Source organism: Anser brachyrhynchus (assembly GCF_964034855.1).
Source record: "Anser brachyrhynchus genome assembly, chromosome: 5".
Lineage (NCBI taxonomy): Eukaryota > Metazoa > Chordata > Aves > Anseriformes > Anatidae > Anser > Anser brachyrhynchus.
In genome coordinates this window covers 39,612,495-39,636,390 of record NC_137699.1, presented here as the reverse complement: position 1 = coordinate 39,636,390, position 23,896 = coordinate 39,612,495, and the positions used below count along the sequence as shown (strand labels likewise).

The following is a 23,896-nucleotide window of genomic DNA, read 5'->3' as shown; positions in this document are numbered from 1 at the left end:
GCTTTTCAGCCTGAGACAGGTCATATAAATGTTTATAACAAGTTGGGCAGGAAAATAAACCTACCCCTAGGCCTACGGCCAGAGGAGAAGAGGATGGCAGGATCTGGCCTGCTCCCTCCCAGAGAGGCATCAGGCCCAGGTCTGCAGTGTATTTAAACAGAGAAATACTCAGCTTGATACATTCAGAAAAAAAATGTTTTATTTAAAAGCTGAGCTCAAAGTCTTCCCAGAGGGATACCTCCCCTGGGTTAATTGGGAAGCTGAACGTTTTCAGCTGTTACTCTGCACGTACACGAAGCTGTCTGTCAGCAGTGCACCTCAAAGGGCTCTGCCAACTTCAAAGCCTCTCAGAAATGTTAACACACACTGCAGCCCTTACCCATCCTTTGCAGGGAGGGAAACTGAGGCAGACAGAGCACAAGCAAGTTAACAATGAAATCACCACCCAATTTTCCAGCCGGATGCTCCACCGGAGCCACATAGTTGCCCTCAGCAAAGTGGTGCTCATTCCCTCTGACACTGCCCTATCCCACAGGGCCTCCAACTCTTCTAGACCAGCCTCGTCCCTCTCCCAAAGTCTCACAGAATTATCAGCTACCATCAAATGTGTTTTTTTTTTCCCCCACAGCTCTGATAAATCTGAAAAAGCAGGCCTTTCCTCATACGCAGCGACTGCCTGTGGTGTAGCCCCTGTGGAGACAGGAGGGCCCAGCGCTCGTGTTTCGCCTCATGCCTCTGGGGTGCAATTAACTCATCAACTTAGCTGATCCCAAACTATCTTTTGCTGCCAAAAAAGACAGTCCTGCCTTCTCCCTCCTCCCACTTCTACATGTCCCAGTCATCTCCTCCACGCTTGCGGTAGCGACCACGGCTCGTTTGATCCAACTGGAAGCCATCCCAGAAAGAAGAAAATAAGAGGGGAAGGAGCCTGACTTCTGGCAGGAGCACAGCTTGCGATCAGCTAAGCTGATGGGAAGCATGGCCTCAGAAAGATGGCCCTGTGGTACAGCTGGAAGCCTAGGTGGGGCCTTCAAGCCAGGATGCAGCACTAGGAAGAAGCAACCCCTCTTGGTTTGTCTCTGCTCAGGGTTAAGTCACTCAAAACCACTTTAACAGCTCCATTCCCTTCTGACCGTGCCCAGATGCTCACTTTTCTGAAGACCCATCCAAAACAGCCCGGTGACGTGCTACCTGAGGTCTGCAAATCGGGCTGATGTGTCCTAACAGCCACACACTATAGCTATGTAAGCCTTGTGGCTTAACAAAGAACAGCCGGAGATTTTCTTTAAGATATTTTTTTGTTGTTGTTGTTTTTGTTTTGATGTGCTTTGCCATAGCTGAAGGGTGTTCTCAAAAGGGTTTTTTTTGAGGGGAAATGAGCAAGGCCAGGCGTATGCAAACGACCTAGCAAAAGTTCATAAGGAAAGCAGGCAGCAGGATGCTGAAAATAAACCTGTGCAGCCTTTCTCAACACCGAAGTACAAATCCACCTGGACATTTCTAGCCTGCCACAGCTCTAGGTACCAGGCTTGTCCTCAGGTCCCCTTGCCCCCAGCCCTCTTTGCAAGGGCCACTGCTTGGACCATAGCTCTGAGGTTTAGAGTCCGAAAGCAGGTGACTTCACCTCAAAAAACAGCGAGAGCACAGTCAGCACCGAAGGGGTAAAAGCCACAAAGCGTGAAGCGAGCCAATACATCTCTAGACCCAGAAATGGCAACGCACCCAGAGATGCCATCTAAACACAACCACCGATCTCAGCAACAGTCCCACCTAGCTCCCCGCACCCCTAGACCTCAAAGACAGAGGAGGCAGAGTTCACGTCTCTTTTTTGGGTGCTTGGGTTTTGTTTTTTTTTCAAGTTTATGCAGCGTTAGTCACACAAGCTCCTGACAGAGCCACCTCGAGGACTTGCAGGCCTTGCTTCTGAACCACGAGTGATCTCCTCCGCACTCTCACACCAAAACCACTAACACTGCCAGCACCAACAGAAAAGCACAGCTAAAACCCTTACATTCAAGCCTCACCCTTCACAGAAACACCCAGTGTTGCTCCGCCACGTTTTTTTTTCTGCCCCTGTAAAAAGCATAAGGCTACTCAAATGTAGCTTCCACAGCATTAAAATCAGTTTAACAGCTAAGCATCTCTAACCACCCTGTTCTCAGATCCCCTGATAACTGTCACCATGCACACCCCAGAAATATCCCAAAGCATCCTTAAGAAAACAGTGAGTTTTATTTTATTTATATATACAAAGCTCAAGCATAGATCTTATCTCAACTTAAAAAAAAAAAAAAAGACGAAACCCAACTGATTAATTCAGGCCAGTTTTAACACAGCAGGACTTTCAAAGTCAGTTGCAACTAGCTGAAACCACAGCCCTCACGAGGCTAGGCAGGACACTTGTTATGTTTTTGCTGGGGACCTTTCCACTGCCTGCACACAGCCTCCTGGCAGCAAAGGTTGGGCACACCTCGGCTCCTCACCTTTCGGGAAGAGGCAGCAGCTGCCCTGCCAGAAGGGACGGCCAGCACCTCCTGCCCCGTCTCCCAGACCTCTCTGTCCATCACACCTCGCCAGCCACCCCTGTGCTGGATGCAACACCCTGGCAGCAAAATAAATATGCTTATCTCAACAGCTCCCTGCTACTTCACTGAATTAAATGGGCTCGGCGATGGGTCTAACGCCCATAGGAGCTGGCCGCTGCAAGGAGCAGGACCAGAGTCTGATAAGCAGCAGGACGATCCCTCCCTGCTGGCAGCTGCAGGTGTTTTATCATAAAACTGCAGCAAGAAGCTCCCCAATTCGAACATTTCATGGAAGCCAGGCAGCGGATGGTACCCTCAGCTCATGACCCGCACAGTCTGCTGTGCAATTTATGCCATCAGCTCGAGGCAATCAAAAAGATGTCATTAGGCTCTTTTAGCTCAACCTCTAGATGTCAAGAGCAAACGGAGCGGGTTTGGAGTCTCCAGGAGGCCAAGCGATACCACTGCCAGCACTGGTTCTTAGGGAGGGGTGTGATGGTGTGGGTCTTCAGAGGTGACTTAACAGGGGATCACGGCCAGGAAGAACCACCGAGCAAAGCAATGCTTTGCAGAGCAGCTTTAAGCTACAGGATTCCCCGTGAAAACCATGAGGCGAGTCAGGGAGCCAAGAAAATACTGACGCTTTGAAACAAATTCGGTAACTTTACCCGGTTAGCACTGTAATCAGCACAAATAAACACACGCAACACTTGTGACCTACTTATAACTTTATCACCCAGAGGAAATACACTTATTACATCCTCCCTGGTAAGTCACCCCCATTCAGGCAACGATGCTCTCATGGCCGGTTTTGACTCATGAAACTGAGGGGGGAGGGAAGACAGTAAGAACAAGACATCACAGACTACGACAACAGTTTCTGATAGAATTACAGAGCCGTTTGGGATGGAAGGGACCTTAAGGCCCATCTAATTCCAACCCCCCTTGGGCAAAATGGGCAACTTGCGATCAGTGCAACTTTGCTCCCCCCCGCTCAAAGCAGGTATCGGCGCTTCTACGATGAGTAGTGAAGAAAGCAGGGAAGGAGACTCTTGGAAAGCTTACTTCGGGAAAGGAAAATCACGCGACTAAATTAAAACGTGATCCGGACGGGTGAAACTTTGGAAGACTGACGGCTTGTACCTGAGTCCCCGATGGCCCGTCAGCACTGGGGCGTCATGGCGATGGTACGAGGGCTTCCTCCATGCAGACGGCTTAGCAGCTGGCAAAAGGCGTGCAAAGCATGCCCTGAGCAACTCGCTGAGAGCAGGGAATGCTACTGCTGGGGGGAAAATTGGGCAGGAGATTTACGAACTGGTGCGGGGCGGCGAGACTCGATGAGGTCCCGCTGCTTTCCACCACGTAAAGCTGAACGGTTAAACAGTGCTGGCTCCTGCGCCTGATTTCCAGGATCCAAGCCACATGGAGAGCTAAAAATACCCCAATTAACCATTCCTTTCCAACGCGGGACTTGCTGACGGTGCCGCCGGGGTGTTATACGACTGCGGACAGGAAGATGCGGTCTGCAGAAAAAGCCAACTGGGAAAACACTTGGCCAGGAGAGCAATCTCTGAAGTCAAGGGTGGGCCATATGGCCAAAAAACCTTGGAGGAGCTTTGCTAGCAGCTCCTGCAGTTGTGGTGGGTAGTGCTGGTGCACGTGGAAGCTTTTAACCCAGTTTCACACACGGTATCACTTTTGTGCTGTTTGCTCGGCACGGATTAAACACAGCGAGCTTGTTCTGGACACATCCCCTGCAAGCCAGCTCCCGGAGCAGCTGGTGGGCCAGCCCTGTGTCATCCTGCACAGCAGGAGTTAAAGCAGGAAACTTTCATTTGCGGCACAACCTATTACAAGCAGACTGCTAGGCTCCGAAAGGGAGCACGGCTCCAGAGCTAAGGATTTCTCCGCAGGCAGATTTAATTGCGATTTTTTTGTTACCGCCCAGTCTTTACATTGACACCAATAGCTTAAATATCAGCTGTGGGCAAGACGGGGGTACGTTACCGACAGCAGCACGCCCTCCGGTGTGCCCGAGCACAGGGTTTACCCTGGGCTTGCCTTTATCGGCTGGGCAGCGGGCTGCTGCTGCTGGAATTACCAGGCGGGCTGCCTCAGGCTCCGCTCCCGGCGAGGCGATGGGATGGGATGGCAGCCGTCCAGCCCCCATCTGCACGCCCTGCCCCGCTTCTCCATCCTCCGGCAGGCGAGCCCGAGCCGTGACAAGAGCTGGGGAACAAAGGGAGCAAACACGAACTGTCCAGGGCAATCAATATCTTTCTAGGAACACCCAGGCCTCGTGCCAGCTCTCTTCCAATCCCATTTAGCTCTCCTGCAGCAGAGGATGAAGCCACGCGCAGGCACGGCGTGGGTAATAAAGCAAGGGAAGAGCGGCTAATTGGCAGGGCTGGAGCTCAAACGCTTGGTGCCGGGGCTGCCAGAGCAAACCCGTGGCCAAGGAGCGCACCTTGCCATCAGAGCAAGCACCCGAGCCCCAGCACCTATTCAAAAAACGCCATGTAAAACAGAGAGCACTCCTTCCAGGGCACCTCGACGCAGCAAGTCTACAGCAAAACCCCACAGCGTGTATTACAGCTTCAGCATCCCTGGGGACTGTGCTGTGCACTAAGGTGATGTAGATTTGTTGGTTTTTTCCCCCCCCCGCCACCTGCAAAGGGACTTTTCTGTCCTTTGCAGGGAGAGAATGCAAGGGGAAAATGGAGATTCACCAGCACTTGAACAATTTTTGCCTGCATCAGTGCTACCAAGCGGCGGATTCTCGACCCCGTGGAAACCCAGCTGAGCCTCAACTCCTGCCTGATCCCCAGCTACGGAAACCCAATGCTCAGCAGTGCCAAAGCAAGTAAAAGAAAGCAAGGGGAGAGCTCATTTGCAGGGTATAGACGTGCCCTTGCAACAGCTTGGGCAGTGGGAGCTGGACTACTCTCTCCTGGAATTAAAAAGCAGGAGAGGAAAGCGCAGGAATTACTCCAGCGTGACCATGAAGGACTGAACAGGCTTCGAGTTTCAAAGTCAATCCCAACACACGCTCTCTCCAGCGCAATTTTAATCCTACAAAAAGCCAAAAGGTTTTGCTGGGAGAACTGATCCCGCCGAACAACCCCGTCATTAAACCACACGAGCAGCAAACGAGGGAAAGACCACGGACGGGGCGGACGCAGCAAGGCTGAGGCGGTCCTGTTGCACCTCGCACCTGTGCTCTGCCACATGCAAAGCGGGAAGGCAGCCTGCCCCGGGATGGGAAAAACATGTAACGCCACGGAGGCGAAACCTCACATCTGAGAGCATCTACCCCAAACGCAGCTGAAATACTCCTCCGGCCCTGCAGAGCCAGACGGAAGCCTCGCAGAACCCCGCAGGTGTGATGCTGAAGGTATCGAGGGCAGGTGAGGTTTGCCAGCAGGAAATGCTGTCAGGCATCTCCTCGTTTCTGTGCATCACAAAAAGAAAAAGCCTGAGGAAAAAAACTTGGAGTTCCTGAAGCTCAGGGGGATGCAGAAGAGAGGAGGGCACCGAAGAAAGAAACGATACAATGCTCTTCAAGCTGGTAAGCAGGGCAGTAGCTCACCTGGGAGAAGCACTTGGGATTTTAAAATAGCGAAAAAAGGTACAGAGCTGTCAGAAACATGCTCCAAGGTAAGAAGTCGTGCTGCTGGGGGTGTGGAAGCCTGCTTGGTCGGTCACTGCTGCTTGGGATTTTTGGAAGATAAATGTGTCTTGGGGAATGTGTTCGCCAGTCTTCCCTCAGCTGCACAAAACAAGAACGGAGCCCACAACCACGACAACAAAAAACCAAAGCCAAGAGAACGTCTGAAGAGCTGAGACCATGCTGCTCAGGCCCTTTAATGGAAGATGCAGTGTTAGAAGAGAGGAGTAAATTTAAACTTTCAAGGAGTTTAGAGAAAATAACATTCAGACAAGCTACTGAGAAAGCTCTGCAAGAGGCAAAGCCCACTGACAGATGACAACCTGTCCAGGAAAAGAAATAAATACCAAAAGAGCATTTCTTGATTGTGACGCCGTTGGTACACGGCAGCTTTTCACCAGAACCTCACGAGGGTAGCTCAGAAAAGGTACCCGGGAACAAGACGCCTTGCGCATCGCAGGAAGAGCAGGTCTTCGTTACTGCTCCGTTCTGGCCACCTTCTTCACGAGGAGCGAAATTGGGGAGGAAGAGAAGCGGCAGAGGTCGACGCCACCATGCCGGAGGGTCCCGACGCACTCGCCCATTTGGCCACTTTTTTCCCCAAAAAGCGCCCCCCCCTTTTCCTAGCGCCCCACATCCGTCCCCAGCGCGGGGCACCGCGTCCCGGCCGCATCCGCTGCGGTCCCCCCGCCCCGAGCACCCCGTCCCGCCATCGGGCAGGGCCTCTCGTCGCGCTTCGCTTTTCGGGGGGCTGCCGCTTTTTGGGGGGCACCTCGGCGACCAAGCTGCACGCAGCGAGCCTCCCCGGTGACCCCCGCCACCCGCACGGACCGACCCCAGCGCTCCCCCCGGCCGCAGCCCGGGCACCGCAGCCCGGTGGGGACCCCAGAATCCCCCCGGGACCCCAAAAATCCCCCTGCACGACCCGAGGACCGGAGGCGAGACCCCCCCGGGCACCGACGGGGGGATCCCGGGGGGATGATCCCCTACGAGCCCTGCACGACCCCGGGCACCGCCTCGCCTCGGGGACCCCCCGCACCCCCAAACCCCCCCGGTGCCCCGGGACCCCTCCGCACCCCCAAACCCCCCCGGTGCCCCGGGAGCCCCCCGAGGCCCCCAGACCCTCCCGGTGCCCCGGGCGCCCCCAGCGCCCCCCCCCGGTGCTCCCCCTCCTGCCCCCTCCCCGGTCCCGCCGCTCCTTACCGGGCGCGCGCTCCCGGTCCCGCCACTGGCGCGCGCGCGCGCGCCCCGGCCCCTCGGCCCCGCCCCGCCGCGCCAAGCCCCGCCCCCTCCCCCTCACGCGGCTCGCGCAAGGCCCCGCCCCGTCTCCGCGCGCGGGGCGCGATGGGAGCTGTAGTTCTGCGGAGGGAGGGGAGAGTATCGCGAGAAGAGAATAGAGGGGGCGCAGCAAGGCGGTGAAGCAAGTAGGGGAATTAGCTCAAATGGTAGAGCGCTCGCTTAGCATGCGAGAGGTAGCGGGATCGATGCCCGCATTCTCCACTACGATTTTTTCCTTCCTTCTTTCCCTCCATGTTATATCGGGCAGCGAGATATCCCGAGAGGTCGGCCCTTGTCATCTGCAAACGCTTTTTGCCGTTAAAACCATCTTTAATCCGCACACGCCCTCTTAAAAGGAGATCATCCCAGCATGGCTGCCTGACCCGCCTCAGGGCTTCAATGGTGTTCCTATCCAAGTCGAAAGCAGAGCTGGGAACCGGAGGTGTGAAGCAGTTCGGCACGGCTCCTCCAGTTACGTGCCTGGGGAAGGGGCCTTTTGGCCACGTTTCAGCGGCCCAGGGTGGCTTCCAGCTTTCAGACAGCCCGCAGCCCCCGGCTGCACCAAAGGTCTTCCTTCAGAGCTCTGTGGAGGCGGTGCTGGGGTTAATTAAAATCTGCCTCAGAACTGGAGGCGTTTGGGGCCCTGGGGGTGGGTGGTGGGGAGGAGATGTGGCTTGGAGCCCACGCTCTTAAATCGCAGGGTCCTCGCGGCACATTCGTCAGGTCCCCGAGAAGGCCCTGAGGCACTGTGGAAAGCGTCAGTGGGCATCTTGCGGACTGGCCCAATTCTTCAGCAGCGTTCTTCACCTAAACCGTTCATACAGAAAGAGCAAGAAGACTCAACCGCACCATACCTCCTTTTAAAAAGAACAAACCTGGGCAATTTTTTCCTGTCAGAATAAATCTGACACCCAGACGTTTTGCAGAGCTGCACTACACGGCTAGGTTCACGCATACCTAGAGCAGCGCCATACCCCGGTCTCAACAGTACTGTTTTACATTATAGCTCCTGCAGGTTGTAACCCTGTCTTTGAAAATCCTGACCCCACTACCCTTCATTTTAAGCAGCAAGGCCACGTAAATAGGACAATACCTAGTAAAATGGGATTTGCTGCGATAGCACAAAGAACTGGATCGAAGGGAAGATGCAGCGCCTTTTACGAAGGGATTATTTGGCACAAATTTCCATGAATTCTCAGCAGAGAGAAACTTCTCCACCGCCAGAGGCAACCTACCAGCCCTTTCCAGAAAATGGCAATGGTAGCATGCAGGCTGAAGTCTGAAAAACAGATGAACGTATGGAGGTTGTTTTTTTTTTTTAACTTGAAAAGGTTTGTTCTCATCTTTTAAGGCTGATTTATACTCAGGCTTTGGAGCCCCAGACAAACTCATGAAATAACCAGCTGTCACTACCACAGCCTTCAAAGCTCGTACAAATGATTCAAATATTCATATGCAGCGGGATTTAATGGGAAAGTGAAATCCGTTGCAGTCTCCTATTTCATCAGCTGCCACGCAGCCGACATGAGGAGACTGCGTCACGAAGCACAGTTGTGTTTCTGGCCTGGTGCTCTCATTTTCCCCGCTAGCTGTTGGTAGCTCAGCTTGGTGACCACAGGCACCCAAATCCACTCAGCCTGAGGCTGCACCGCCCTCTGCAGACGGGCAGGGCACGATCTGGCATCTTCATCGGAATATTTCCTCGGGCTGTAGTTTTTCTGCACGCTCCTCCTTGCCCAGCATGGGCTAGTGGTGACCCCAGTAGACACAGGGACAATATATTGCACATATACTCACAGAATTATTTCATTATAACGATTCCCATCCCCGCGCCCAAAATAAAGCCAGCATGAAACAAAGAGATCGGCTTTTCTTTTACAAGAACAAGATGACCACATCAGAGCAGCTAAAAATTCCTCCTAATGGATTTCTTGTGGGAATCTCTAACGAGCTGTCACGGTGCAGATCAACCATATGTGTGCACACATGCGAGCTGGGGGGGGGGGGAGTTGCCTGCATTTGCCGAGGAGCCCAGGGCTTGCTTGGCCACCTCGTGGCTCCCAGCCACTTGCTTGCCAGTGGCATCTGTTTGTTGACCTCCCTTTTTTGTGTTTTGCTCCTGCGGCATCAGCTAAGCCACGGTGTCAGATTCTCCACCCTGGCTCCACAGATGCTGGGGCTGCTTTCGCTTCCAAGAGCTGCATCAGCCTGCTGTCTCTAGAGGAACGACACGAGTTTTGCATTTCCTCCCCAACAAAGCCCTGCTTCACAAGCTCAAGGATCAAATGGCTTCCAGGCAGAAGGAAGGACAGTGGGACCGAGCGTGGAAGTGCCAATGGATTGAGCAGGAATTAAAGCAGGGCTCCGAGGGCAACAAATGGAGCTGTGCATGTTCTTACAGCTCGCTGTTATGACCACCACCACTGAATTTACGTAATGAGTTTGCTGGTAGGCCTCACACAGCCAAGCTTGCAAAAGATCTGTCACTAGCCTGAAAATTTTAATGTCTTTAATTGCAATTAAGTGCTTGCACAAGGGCATCTTGAGAGCACGGAGGACATAATGGCAAACAGCTAGAGGGAGAAAAGACAAAGCTTTTGGCTTATGCTAATGAGTTTAATTCTGAGATAATTTAAGCATCCTTCTAGATTGCTTGCTCTAGGGTTATGTGCATATGTTAATTTTAAAATGAAATAAATGCGGAGACACATCTTGACTTCCCCAGGCCACGGGACACAAGGCTCCCTGGTACATCAGGAGGTGCAGCTGGGAGGCAATCCCCTCCCAAAAAATGGGGGCAAACTTGAGTGACCTCGCAGAGGACATAAAGGAGAAGGAAAAACAGGCAGAGACCCGAATGAAGGTATCTCACTCACTGGGACTCCGCTGTTGCAGAGGAAAGACATGCACACGCCTTTCTCGTTGGTGTTTTCTGTCGATCTTCTCAGCCCAGTTGCACACCGTTTCCCCTGGACTTGCGTGTATTTGTGAGTAGGACAGCCTGGCCCTGCTTGCTGGGGAAAGGGCGATAGATTTTTCCCGAGATGCCTCTGGTTGTCCCCGCAGTGAGGGCAGCCAAGGGGACAAAGGGGAGGTAGAAGCCGATAACATCTTGGCCTGGCTGCCTGGACTGTAAATCCTTTTTTTTTTACCATCACAGACCAGTGTGGAGCAGGTGCTTTGTCCAGGGTGGGAGGTCTGCTGAAAGTCCAGTGACACAAAACACTCTGAAACCTCTAAACCAGCGAGCGCTGAGGAGGTACAGGCAGGAACAGCAGTGACCTGCTTTTGGAGAAAGGCTGAAGGCGTAGAACCTGGTGGGGTGCTGCAACCTCTCGGCAGTGCTCGTCGTCTTCTTGCACTTTGTGGTCTTCCGAGCGAGAGCAGAAGTCATCGCTCACCACCTGCAGCATCCCTCCCGTCCTCCTGTCCAGGAGCATCTGGTGAGCACTGAGGCCAGACACTAGTGCCATGCTCAAACCATGCTGCTGAGGCTTTGGTGGGTTTGGGGTTTGGCCTGGGGGGCATAGGAGTGCTCCAGCAACCCCTTTTTGTGGGTGACCTGTTCTCTCGTGGGAGGGAAGGGGAAGCAGTGCACCCTCTGGTGTTTGGCTCTCCTCTGGGCACTGTGGAAGGAGAGTTTTAGCTCTTCAGGCTTCTGGTGGTCGGTTCCCACCTCCCCTGGGAGAAGGGTTGTAAAGGCAGCTGAGGGGAGAACAGCTAGCACAGGCTGAGACCCCTTTCAGGGCAGCACCCCCTGAGACCTTTGAAGACAAAGGGTCCTCCAGCGTGGACACACTCAGACCTGGAGACTGGGCCGTGAAGGCAAAAAGCCGAGAAACGACCCCAAAGTGGGGACGCAGCCTCGCTGCGCTGTTATCCCTCTCAGGCGAGGCCATCCTGGCTGCGACACCCACCGTGCAGCTGCTCTCCTCGCCCCTAAAGGAAGCCGATGACCCAAACTCACACGGCCAGGTGTGAAGCCCGGCTCTCGGCGCAGATGGCAGGACCGAGCAGCCCCCGATGCAGCCCCCCCGCAGGGAACAAAAGCCGCCTCACAGCCCCTGCTGCTCTTTTGGAGGGAAGAATGGAGCCTGCCTTCTGCCTCCGCCTCGCTTGTGGGCTCGTGAAACATTAATTAATCTCCGTGCCGGTGAGGGGGCGAGCCTGCGGGGCTTTGGGAGGAGGAGGTAGAGGTCTGAGGGCCGGGATTCTGCTTGCTGTGGGTGCTGGGACCAGCCAGGAATTGGTTTTAGGGGGGGGCAGCACCGGCGTCGTTCCCTGCGGGGCCTTGCAGGCTGTTGGGGAGCACGCAGCACGGGCGGGAGCAGGATGCTGGGTGCTCCCGGGAGGAAAAACGCCGTCAGAGCCCCACCGTGCCCTTCTCCCTCTAGCAGGCGGCGTGTGTACAACAGCAGAGGTTGCGTAGTAACTGCAGCAGGAAGGCGTCAGCTCTGCCCGCCGCGCTCCCGCAGAGAGCCCAGCGGAGCGAGGTACGTGTCGGCCGCGCGAACGGGCCCTAAAACTCCCCAAACTTCCCCTTTCCCTTAGCAAAAAGGGGGAACCGCGGGATTTTGGGGCCACGCGTGGCGGACGCTGCTTTGTCGTGAGCGGCCGGTTGGGATTATCCGGAGAACTGAAGGGGAGCGGGGTGTTTGCTGCCAGAAGAAACCGGGGGAGATGCTGAGATTTGGGTTGGGGCACGAGGGGAGGCGGCGTAGAAACCTCTCAGCACCTCACCGCCTTCCTCTGGAGGCCTGCGTGAGCTTTTACCCGGGGCTAAAAGCGTTGGGAAACAATAGCGAGGCCGGGAGCAGCCGGAGGAGGAAGCGAGCCGGGGGATGGCGAACGCCTCCCGGCCCCGCTCCGCGCCGGGTGGGATGCGCGGGAGAAGCCCACCGGTACCGGGCTGGGTGCGTGCGGCTGCGGGGGGGAGGCAGCAGGACTCCGGCCTCCGTGCCTCCACCCCTGGGGCTCGGGGTAGAGGCCTTCATGCTGCTCCCCAGCACGTCCTGCTACGGGAGGGAGTAGCGGAGAAAACAGGGCCAGGGCGGGTGGGAGGCACCCCACAGGGCTCCCCGTGGCAGCCGGGCAGCCCGCGGAGGGACGGGTATTTTTGGGTGTCCCCCGTTTGAACGGCCCCAAAGGAGGCAAGGGGGCAGCCCAAAGTGGGACGGCACTTTGTGGGGTCCTCTCGTCCCTTTTGGGACGCCACTTTTGGTCCTCTCGTCCCTTTTGGGACGCCACTTTTGGTCCTCTCGTCCCTTTTGGGACGCCACTTTTGATAACTTTTGGTCTTCTCGTCCCTTTTTGTGCCTCCCCTCGCTGCGGGGTTGTGCTCCTGTGGGCTCTGGCAGGGAAAAAGAGGGAAAAGGAGGGGGAAGAGAGGGAAGAGAGATGGAAAAAGTGGTAAGAAATAGGGAGAGGGGGGGAGAAGGGGGAAGAAGGAGAAATAGGGATGGGGAAAGAATGGAGGGGGAAGGAAAAGGAGGGCAGGGGAAGGAATGGGGGAGGAATAAAGGAAATAGGGGAAGGGGGGGGAGAGGGGAGGGAGGGAGGGAAAATGGCGGGGGGGCCGCGAGGGGCGGGGCGGGGCCGGGAGGGGCGAGCCGGGAGGGGGCGTGGCAAAGCGCCCAGGGGGCGTGGCGAGGCGGAAGGGGGCGGGGTTATCCGGAAAGGGGGCGTGGCCTGCAGGAAGGGGGCGGGGCCACCCCGAGGGGGCGGGGCGGGGCGGGCCGGGCGCAGCGTGCGGGCGGCGGCGGCGGTGAGGGCCTGGGGGGCCCGGAAAGCCCCGGACAGTAACAACAATAGCCGCAGGAACACGGCGCGGGGCGCGCTGGCTAAGATACCATAAGGTAAAATAATAATAATAATGGTCCGGGAGGGAGCTCGGGGGGCGTTTGGTAAAACACCTAAAAAACGGTAATAGTAATTGGGGGGGGAGCTCGGGGGGCGTCTGCTGACATAGCTGTAAAAGCCGCCTGCCTAGCCACCTGGACGAGCGCCGCTCCTGAGCGCCGGGCTCGGGCAGGCGGTGCCGCACATCGGCGCTGCCTCGTTGGCTTTCTTTTAGCTGCCCCATTCCGATGCGATCCCTCAGCGCGTTGGGTTTGGGTGTTTTTTAAGCGGCTGCGCCGTGCTCTGAGTCACGTTAGCAGGGCTGGGATGCCCGAAGCGCGCTTCGTCACCCGGCTGCGGGGCTGCGGGCTCGGGTCCTTGCCCAGCTGCTGGCCTCGCAGCATCCCCGTGCGGGTTTATCGCAGCGGCCGGGGTACTTCTGAAGCACGGTTTGGGTGCGAAGCAAGGAAGAATCCCTCTCGGCAGGCTCTCTGTGCTTAGACTTGCCCACCCAGAGTACCCCTGCAAAGCCTGGGTGCCGAACCTCGTGAAGCTGGGCTGCTCCAACGCTGCTGCTCACAGCAAGCTGCAAAAAGCACAGTCTGTCCGCTTTGCGTGGTCCGACCTGCATCGGGGCTGCGGGTGGGTTTGAAGAGGGTTGCTGTGCTTGCTTCTCGGTCAGTGGCAAAAATAACAGCTTGATTTTCCGTTTTCAGATCCTAGCTCAGCTTCCAAAATGGACCTTGACATCCAGTGTGAGGAGATGGACCCGTCTCGATGGGCTGAGCTTCTGTCTACCATGAAATCCTGCAAAAGCATCAGGTAGTCCCTAGCTGCATTCCGTCTCCTCTGAGTAAGAGTTGTGTTTCTCTGCTGTGAGGAGAGGTACAAGGCACAATGCATTTCAGAAGCAAGACTGAGCTGTAGTATCGTTGACCCATGACTTAAAAGTGGCCCGGGAACAGAGATGATTCTACGTATTTTTGCCCAGAAGGTTGATAAAAAGATAAAAATGCTCTTGCAAGGATTTATTTTGTCTAGAGAGGAGCATCCCTTGGTGTGAACTAATGCTGCCCTTGTACTACAGCATGCACACTCACCCAGGTAATGTCTTGAGTGGTTATCCACACATTTGACCACTGTTTTGGTAATTCTTGACAGTCAGATCCCTCAGGTGAGGGAAGGCAAATGTCCTTCATGGTCATTAAGTTGCATGCACACTGCCAAGTGACTGTTCCTTGGTTGCCATGCATGAGCCCCCTGCAAACACCTCCTAATTCTGCAGGCAGTCTCCAAAAGTACCCTCCTAGAGTGCTGAGCAAGCCGCTGTGGGGGAACCGTGTTCCCCAGTGCAAGCAGGGGAATGGGATGAGGCTGTTCAGAAGCTTTGCTTCTGCAGTCTTCCCCACAGACCGTGCCTGGGACTGTGAGGTTCTTTGCAATGCCTTCCTTATGCCGTGCCTCTTCCGTGTCACCCCCTGCCCGTCCTGCTCCGTCCCCGGCTCCCAGTCCGTTCCCTGACTCTCCACCCTATTCAGCTCTTTCCTCCTCAACTGAGTGGCAGCGAATAAAACCCTGCCTTCAGTGCAAGAAGCCGCTGTCATGCTGCAGCCTTGCTTCCTGCTGAGATTGGCCGTGAGGGCTGCGTGACTCACCCGTACGAGGCCGGATCCCCGAGGGGCTGGGAAGCCTGGCTGCGGGCCCGGCTGGGCTAGTCTCGGGGCAGAACCAGTCCGGCAGCCCGCAAGCCGGCCTCTGGCTAAACGTGGCTTCAGACATGGGTAGTTTGTCGCTAGCGAAGGCCAGATGAAGGCGCATCGTCCTCCAGCTGCAGCCCTGCCGAGTGGGGCAAGACGTGTGGCTGCGCAGCACGGAGGAGGCCTGGGGCTTGGGAAGCTGCCGTCAGCCCCTCGTGTGCCACAGCCCTGCAGGCAGAGCGTGTCTTCTGCCCTGTAGAAGCAGAGGTCTGGGCCACGTGTTGCACAACGAGCCACACGCATCCTTCTGGAGGTGTCCCAGGGACCAAGGAGCTGTAGGTTGGCCGCTTTGCTTTCCTGGGGAGCGCTCCAGCCAGGGAGGCCCTGAGGACTAACGGACCCCACCTCTCCTTCTCTTTCAGGCTGGATGACTGCAATCTCTCCAGCAGTAACTGTAAGGACCTCTCCTCTATCATCAACACGAACCCGTCCCTCACCGAGCTGAAGCTGAACAACAACGAGCTGGGAGATGCAGGCATCGAGTACCTGTGCAAAGGGCTGCTGACGCCCAGCTGTAGCCTGCAGAAGTTATGGTAAAGCCACGCTGAGTGCCTCGCTCGGATGGGCTTGCAGAGTGCTGTAGGTGAAGTCACAAGGCAAACTAGTATGTGGTCGTAGGACCAGAGCTGTGCTGGTGCATCTCAGCCGTTATCTAGGTCAGATGGTTGGAATACTGCAGGATTTTTTACTTAGCTAGCATATTTGCTGTAAGACTCCAGGTTATCAATCTGTCTTCCAGCACAAAGGGAAGGACAGGTAGAGTTTTCCCAGCCAAGCTAAGGGTTTACGGAGACCTTTAGAGTATGTGCCTTTAGGACATAACTGACATTCTCAGAAATGTATTTTTCGGAGTACTCTCCTGCCAGTTATCAGCACGGGGTTTAGCAGTCCCATCCAGTTTGCTTGCTTCTTTCTCTGGGAACCAAGCAAAAGGGTGTTCCTGTGAGCGTTGGTGTTCCTTGGCATTTCACGAGCTGTCAGTCTTTCTGCACCCTACCGAATTGGCTCTGCCACCAACCCTGTCTTCTCAGTTGGGCAGGAGCTAGATGTGGGGCTCGACTCAAGCCAGCAGTTTTTGCAGAGGCACCAGTAGCATATTGTGGCATTAAAAGACTTCCCCTAGCAAGCCCTACAGCCCAACCACACTGCAGGAGCTTTAGTCAAAGCCAGCGGTTGCTGCCTTTGCTCCTTAGTGACCTTCAGCAAGGTGCTACCTTCTCTGTCCAGGAGCTCTTCTGCAGAGAACTGGAGTTTGCCAGCTCCTGAGGTGCATCTGGTATCTTCCTGACGCTGCCTCGTACAAATTGTTTACTTTTTAGAGCAGATAGGCATGCTTCAAAGTCAGCGTGCCCCCTGCAGCGAGGAGTCATTGGCAAATAAAGGGAGAGTAGGCTGAAGCTACTCAAGCGGCAGTTCTCAGGTGGGCTTCCAAGTGTAACTGTGCTACACTGTATTGGGAGACTGACTCCAGATATTTTTCAGGGAGCTTTTGACCTGAGCTCCAAACTCTCCAGGGCCCCAAGAAATAGCATGGATTAGGTTGTATCAGTTCTGTAGAAACATGATTGTTTATTTTTGGGATTCTGGTAAGGTGTCTTGCGGAAAAAGAGCAACCAAATCCAAGCCAAACTTAGCACCACTATGCACAACACTTCTCCATTACAGGGGTGTCATGTCCAATAGCTCAAAACACCCTGTAGAAATAACAGCCTGGTTCCTATACAGCTTCTCCCAGCCTGAGCACTGAAGGATAAGCTTCATAGATCCTTCTTGAAGCTTACAGTAAAACTTCTGAATGATATATCCAGGGATTTAAGCCAAGTTAGACAAGATTGTTACTTTTAGCTACTCTGGATGACATTTCCAGAGGAACAAGAAATCGTAAGATGTGCTTTCTCTCAGGGATTAACCTTATCATTATTAAAACGCTGCTATAAAGCAGCTGTGGTACTGCTTAATGTAGGGTGGGTCCTTCTTCTGCTAGAGATGCTACGTGAGCAATTAGACCAAAGGGAACCTAGGAGCTCATGTTCATGTTACAGATACAATATTAGCTGGTACAATATTTTGGCAGACCTTAAAATAACAGTAGTTACCTGGACGTACTGCTTTCGAGAGAGCTACACCCTGGTGGTGCCACGGTGTCCTTCCTGTGCCCAAACCCCAGCAGCTGCACTTCTCCCAGAAGAGCCCTGGGGTAATACTGGGGATGCATTTCTCTCACCTGAGCTGCCTCTCTCCTTTAGGCTGCAGAACTGCAACCTGACGAGCGCCAGCTGTGAGACTCTCCGCTCTGTCCTCAGTGCGCAGCCGTCGCTGACAGAGCTGCACGTGGGTGACAACAAGCTGGGAACTGCTGGAGTGAAGGTGCTGTGCCAGGGGCTGATGAACCCCAACTGTAAGCTGCAGAAGCTGCAGTAAGTAGTCCCTGGGCGTTTTGGTCATCAGACAGTTCGCATACGTCTTGCACCTGAGACAAACAGGAGTTTTGTTGCCAGCTGTGGATTTCTTCCTGCTTTATCTGAACGTGGTCATGCTTATTCATGGGGGCGGGTCCTGAGGGTTTGTCAGAGCTGGGTGCCTGTTCCCGTAGGCCTTATTCAGCTCATTGGCAGCGTCCTGTTAATGCAGGATGCCTCTGACTCCCAGGGGAAGGCTGATTCTGCTGCAGCTGGTCCGTGCTTTACATCTGAGCTGGACCCAGGTCTCTTTGCAGTCTCCAGCCCCTCTTGGGAAGGCTTGGTGGTGAGGCTGTGTGATGTGCTGCAATTCAAAGCTGAGGCAGCCTGTGTGTTGCTTCAGTGGGGGACTAGTCTTGCTTGGTTTCCCTGGGGTCTAAGTTTAAGAAATAACATGCTGTGAAGAACTGCTGGCTGCAGTTTGCTTGTGGTCCTCTCTCCTTCATGTATTGCCTAGTCTCAGCTCGTGGACCCCACTGGCACATTTTCTGCCTTGATGTGTCTGTTGGTGGCAGGACGTGGTGGAGACACTTGTTTTTGCCTGGGTTTCTTTTCTCCTTGCAGGCTGGAGTATTGTGAACTCACGGCTGATATTGTGGAAGCTCTCAATGCTGCTCTGCAAACCAAGCCCACCCTGAAGGAGCTCAGCCTGAGCAACAACACGCTGGGAGATACAGCTGTAAAGCAGCTGTGCCGGGGGCTGGTGGAGGCAAGCTGCAACTTAGAGTTACTACAGTAAGGAAGAGCTGGTCATCCCTAGCTGCAAATAACCCTGCTGCTATTCCTACCGTGCGCAAAAGAACGAAAAACTGTTGTCAAGAATGCTTGAAATTTAGACCAGCTTTTTGCAGGCTCAGATTTCTAGAACTGTGGAAACTGAAGGCACATCTGTGTGTTTGTGTGTTTTTGTGTTTTTTTTTTTTTTAACTATCATGTGATTCGAAGTTCACTCCCGTGTCTATTGGTGTGGTGTGAACATGTACCCCAGGTTAAATTTGCAATTACAAGTAGTATCTGCGAGTGGCAGAGCAACAGACTTCAGAGACCCTAGTTCTTACCCCTGAGTTACCAGCTGGCTGAGCATATTTATTCAGACCCAGATTTTCTTCAAGAAAGAGATGTTGAATTTGTCCTCTTGTTGGTACAGCCCCAGTAAGGGTTCAGGGTAGAAGCACGATTTGTTTTAACTTGCCCATGTGCTTCAGCACAGCCAGGCTGGAGGAGCACGCAGCTGCTAAGTCACTGCTACGTAGATCTAGGGAGCCAGCTCCAGCTGTGCAGAGGCTTCAGGGCTCTGCAGCAGCCAGCAGTCCCTTTTCCTTCATTCTCTGTGTCCCAGTTTGGTTTGTGGCTGCTGGGAACTCACAGTGTCATACGTCCAAAAGTTCCTCTTCAAAAAGACAGTCGATATAAGGGTGAATGTCCAAACTGGGAGTGGAGGATCGTACCTAATGCAGCAGGTTTGGAGCAGCAATTCAAACTGTGCTTTTTTTTTTTTTTTCCTGCAGCCTGGAAAACTGCGGAATAACCAGCGATAGTTGCCGGGACATCAGCGCGGTGCTGAGCAACAAGTCGTCGCTGATAGATCTGTCTGTGGGGGATAACAAGATCGGGGACTCCGGCCTGGCTCTGCTGTGCCAAGGACTGCTGCATCCAAACTGCAAAATCCAGAAGCTGTGGTAAGGGTAGAGAGGGTTTGCTTAAATCTCTCTTGTGGCCTCTGAGCTATCTAGGTTCTACTGTTGGTCTGCTCCAAAGTGGAAAGCTTCTCAGTTACACCCCCTAGTGAAACAAGGATGTCTCTACTGCAAGTTAGTTGCTTCACAAAACCCGGTGGAGGACACCATGAAGGAGTAAGGCTGCACTGAAATCACTGACCAAATCACTTAGACCAAACTCTGGGGAGAGGGTGAATGAGAATTTGTGATGACAGTGTCTTTTCCTTCTCTTGAGATGTCTGTCTACCAGAAACGAGTGTTCATACTCCTTTTCTGTTACAAACAGAATGTTCAGTGCAAAGGGTGGAAAGTAAAGAGAAAGCTCCGTGGTACGATACATGGACGAGTTTGGTAAAGGACTGAAGAAAACGAAATGCTGTAACCAAAAGTTCAGAATAGTAACAGAGAACTGTGTTTTCTAATCTAAGTAATTTTTTGGGGGAAATAATATTTGGTTCTTCCCTGCAGGTTATGGGACTGCGATCTCACAAGCGCTAGCTGTAAAGACCTCTCCAGAGTCCTCAGTACAAAAGAGACCCTCCTGGAGGTCAGTCTGATAGACAATAACCTGAGAGACTCAGGAATGGAGATGCTGTGTCAGGCGCTCAAGGATCCCAAAGCTAACCTCCAGGAGCTATGGTAAGCTGCTGTGAGGCTTCACATACCCACTACTTTTTTGGAGACCTAACTAAAGAGGGATGTAGGTGAAATAATACAAAATAAATCCTCAGTTGTGATGGTTCCACAAATGAAGAGTATAATTGCTTATTGGAAGGACTGGATAAAAGTCAGCACCAGAACCTGTGGTGCCAACTTTACAATCTAAATCTAACCAGAGAAGGTTTGGATGACAAAACCATTCTCAGCATTCTCACTGCTGACAGCATTACATTACATGACAGGTTGGGGTGCTCTGCTATTGCATGGCCTGGAGGGGAAAACTGTTCTTTCACATAGAACTGTAACAGGCAGCTCTTCAAGTTTTCTACGTCGCAAGTTCAGCTCCTACCCCTCAGTGGAGTTCTTGCCCTACCCCCGTGGCATGGGAATTGGTGAAGTGCCCCAGGAGTGCATGGTGGAGCTGAGAGAGCAGCATGCTTCTCTGAACAGGAGTCTGTTTCTGTGCTTCTATGGGCAGCTGTCTGTCCTAGATACATACTCTGCGACAAACAACCCAAATATAAATGGTGGGAGAAGTGCTGCTCTGAAAGGATTGGCAGACAAGGGGGTTGAGAGAAGTTCAGTGATTGTGGGAAGGCTTCACTTCCTCTTTCCTCACTCTGCAGGCTCCTCTGAACCAAACGTGAAGTGAACAGTGCTTGGTGCTCTCTAGATCCCTGGAGTTCTCATATCATTTTTCCTTTGCAGGATTAGAGAATGCGGGCTCACAACTGCATGCTGCAAGGCAGTCAGCTCTGTTCTCAGCGTGAACAAACACTTGAAAGTGCTGCACATTGGCGAGAACAAGCTGGGAGATGCAGGTGTTGAACTCCTGTGTGAAGGGCTGCTGCACCCCAACTGCAACATCCACTCCCTATGGTAAGGGGCACCCTCACAAGTCATCTCCTCTCTTGCTGTGTTACCCTTCCAAGAACAGCATACAGAGAGGGATAGCACTACATTTTTTTTTTTTTTTGCTTGGGGGCCAAAATTCCCACTCTGCTGTGCTTTCTCCTCTCCCTTCAGGCTGGGCAACTGCGATCTCACCGCAGCCTGCTGTGCCACGCTCGCCACCCTCATGGTTGCCAAGCCGTGCCTTACGGAGCTGGACCTGAGCTACAACACTCTGGAGGATGAAGGCGTGAGGAAGCTCTGCGAAGCCGTGAGGAATCCCAACTGCAAGCTGCAGCAGTTGATGTGAGTGATGTTTCTGGTCTTGCTTGCGTTCCCCTGGCAGACAGCAAGCTCCAGCCAAGGGAACCAGTCCTCCTGGTGACCCTAGGGGGAGCGAAACACCATCTGCTTGTTGCAAAGCCCTCCCTGACCTGTCCGAGTGGTGTGACCATAATGGCTTAATCCGCTTTGGTCTCTGAGGCCTGAGGAAGAGGAGATGGTGGTGCTATGGTGGGAAGAGCATGGTCCGGTGCTGTAAGACCCATTACTGGCTGTTGGGGCGGACTGCCCAACCTAGATGGGGCCCTTTCTGTTATGTGGTCTTCTCATAACAGCAATTTGTGTGTCTTCCTGCTCTCTCTTACCTCAATGGGAGGATGCTTGCTAAACCAGCTTGCCTTTTTGTTTTGGTGCAGTTTGTATGACATTTTCTGGAGTTCTGAAGTGGATGATGAACTAAGAGCCCTGGAAGAGTCCAAGCCTGAAGTGAAGATCATTTCATGAGTGGTGACTGCCTACAGAGCAAAGTCAAAGCAGTGTCCTCTTCTTAATCTGAACTTTTCGTACATAAAGCTAATTAATTTAATATAGAATGTGCTTTTACCAAAAAACACTTGTGGGTTCCCTGAGTGGGGTGTCCAGGTAGCTGATAAGCCTTCCGTGCAGCGCTGAGGCTCATGAAAGCGTTGTACATTTTCACTGCAGCATCGTTATCCTTGAAGTAAACAATTACTGGGCATCTGCTAGAAGTGGGTCTGTACCCTTTAGGAGCTCTTTAATCCTGTAATCCCTCCTAACGCATTAGTCGGGCTCTAAAAGAGAGCTCCTTCCCAAAGCAAGGGAAGAACTACCTACTGTATTATTACTGGGTGGTGCCTTTGCCAGGTCTCTGGAGAAAGCTCTCCAAAACAACAACAACAAAACAACCAAGCCACACAACAAATGTGGTTTTTAACCTCAAAGTCAGCTCTCCACTGCCTTTCTGTAGAGGAGTTGTTGGAAAAGCAGTGATGACCAGGCTACTAGAGGAAAAAGAAACGAGTGGCTGTTCAGCTGCTTAACTTCAAGAATTAGCATCCCTTGAAAAGTGATTTTTCCCACAAACAAAAGATGCTGTACATTTCTGCTGGTATGGGAAAAGATTAAATGGTTTGATATGTTTGCTCTGGCAAGAGTGGTTTTACAGGCATTTTATTAAAATCTGTTTGCAAATAATTAAATGCTTCGTTTTTCTACTTATAAAAAGAAAAATAAGATACAACCCATAGCTTGAATCTGTATATTTCTTCTTTAATGCCAATCCATCACTCTGAACTACTCTACTAATAATTTGTTTCTTGTTTGCTTTTGGTTACGTTCCTAGCTGAACCCTGTCACGAGACCTTAGTCAAGCCCCTAGGAAGGCTGCAAGCCTAGAAAACATTCCCTTTGTTTCAGAGGTTACTGACTGGGGCTACTTGTCCAGTTGGAGCTTTAATAAACCTTCTTGCAAGGGAAAACAAATCTGATGCGCACTTAAAATGCTACAATGCAACGGAAGAAAGAATGTAGCTTAAAAAATGCAGGTGAGAAGCCTGGTGTTGCCCGGGGCTAACCCTGCAGAAAGCATGCAAAAAAAAAAATAATCGTGTTTGCTCACATCTCTCTCCATGCAGCAATCGCTTAGTGTGGCGTGCAATTTCAAGATGCCTTGTGATGCTCACGTATTTATCTTGTAGAGGCTGTAACTGGCTTTTCTTGGGCTCAGCTAAATCATTGATCTGAGCATGGTTCCAAAAAAGGAGAGCATTTACCTGAGCAGAGTTCCTCCACGCTTCCCTTGATGCTGCCCAAAACGCTAAAAACTTCCCTCTTTCTAGAATTAATTGGTTTCCATCAAGGGCAGAAGCAGTTGTTGTGTTTAGAAGCCTACCCATTCTGAGGAACTCTTAGACGGGTTTTTTGCATCCGTGGTCCCTTGCATATTTGGCACATGTGGGCTCGTTTCAAACGTGGGAAGAAGCAGAGAGGGTAGACCCAAAGAGGGGCTGCAAGAGACAGTGCACGCATGAGGGAAGCAACAAAAATTAGGCACAAGGCTGGGCTGAGACATTGCTCCAAAAAGAAAATAAAAAAAATAAATAGAAGTGGGTTTTTGAGAGCACATGATGTTGTGGCCTAAAGGGTGCCTGCTGGTCCTGGGATGCCAGGGATCTTTGTCAGGGTGAGCTGTTGGACCTTGGGTACCCTTTTACCAGCAGCTTGCAAATACTGGCTTTCTCTTTTATTACATTATAAAGGTTAATAATAAAATTACACAGCCAAAATAGAAGATTGAGAAATCCAGGTATAACTTTCAGATCATGGCAGACAGCTCAATGCCATTGCAAATTTTGTGCAGCCCAGGGTTATAACACAAACAGCAGGCTAATTTACACATAAGCTGCTGTGCACCATCTCTTTGCACTGCATGTAACCCCAAAGCACGTTTCCAAACACTGACATCTTGACACCTTAAGCAAACCCTTTTAAAGAACCATGGCTCCTGAGATCAAATAGATTTGGGAGCAGAGAACTCGAGTCTAGAGCTCTTATATTCTTTCACAGGTTTGTATTTTAGATCTCAGTAGTGGCAACAGCTGTTTAGTTTGTGTTAAAATGTTGGGTTTCTGCTAGTAGTTTAGGACTCTGCAACAACCTTATTTTTTCGCTCATTGCATCATATGATCTAAAGCGGGGAGGTCACGGTGTTCCAGCTACGTTGCCAGAAGCAGCTAAGCGAACATTATTGGCCTCACAGGCAGGTTATACCCCAGCTAAACCTGCTGCTTGCTTTGGAAGA

General features: G+C 52.7%; 2 protein-coding genes across 6 annotated transcripts in view; one reads left to right on the top strand and one right to left on the bottom strand.

Moving 5' to 3' along the window:
- Positions 1-7,473, bottom strand: part of LOC308195552 (uncharacterized protein) — an 80,226-nt gene extending 72,753 nt beyond the window's left edge. Inside the window, exon 1 of the mRNA XM_080593177.1 lies at positions 7,396-7,473. The gene's annotated coding sequence lies outside the window, so the exon portion shown is untranslated. The remainder of the gene's footprint in view (positions 1-7,395) is intronic.
- A 3,066-nt stretch (positions 7,474-10,539) lies between these two features.
- Positions 10,540-22,290, top strand: LOC308195554 (ribonuclease inhibitor-like). 5 transcript variants are annotated; one of them, XM_080593190.1, is made up of 11 exons: positions 10,540-10,913; positions 11,865-11,963; positions 14,025-14,130; positions 15,428-15,598; positions 17,312-17,482; positions 18,089-18,259; positions 19,033-19,203; positions 19,711-19,881; positions 20,611-20,781; positions 20,929-21,099; positions 21,492-22,290. In XM_080593190.1, exons 3-11 carry the CDS (start codon positions 14,045-14,047, stop codon positions 21,577-21,579), a joined length of 1,371 nt encoding a protein of 456 aa, XP_080449316.1. In that variant the 5' UTR covers positions 10,540-10,913; positions 11,865-11,963; positions 14,025-14,044; the 3' UTR covers positions 21,580-22,290. The 5 variants fall into 5 exon arrangements, with proteins under 5 accessions (XP_080449316.1, XP_080449317.1, XP_080449318.1 ...); XM_080593191.1 differs by having other exon boundaries at positions 10,546-10,913; positions 11,868-11,963; XM_080593192.1 differs by lacking the exon at positions 10,540-10,913 and adding an exon at positions 11,650-11,692 and having other exon boundaries at positions 11,868-11,963.
- Positions 22,291-23,896: the final 1,606 nt, after the last annotated feature.

Excerpts from the sequence above, each read along its gene's own strand:
- LOC308195554 (XM_080593190.1), top strand. The coding sequence starts at position 14,045 with ATGGACCTTGACATCCAGTGTGAGGAGATGGACCCGTCTCGATGGGCT. Across the intron at positions 15,599-17,311 it reads TGTAGCCTGCAGAAGTTATG|GCTGCAGAACTGCAACCTGA; the intron begins GTAAAGCCACGC and ends TCTCTCCTTTAG. Across the intron at positions 18,260-19,032 it reads TGCAACTTAGAGTTACTACA|CCTGGAAAACTGCGGAATAA; the intron begins GTAAGGAAGAGC and ends TTTTTCCTGCAG.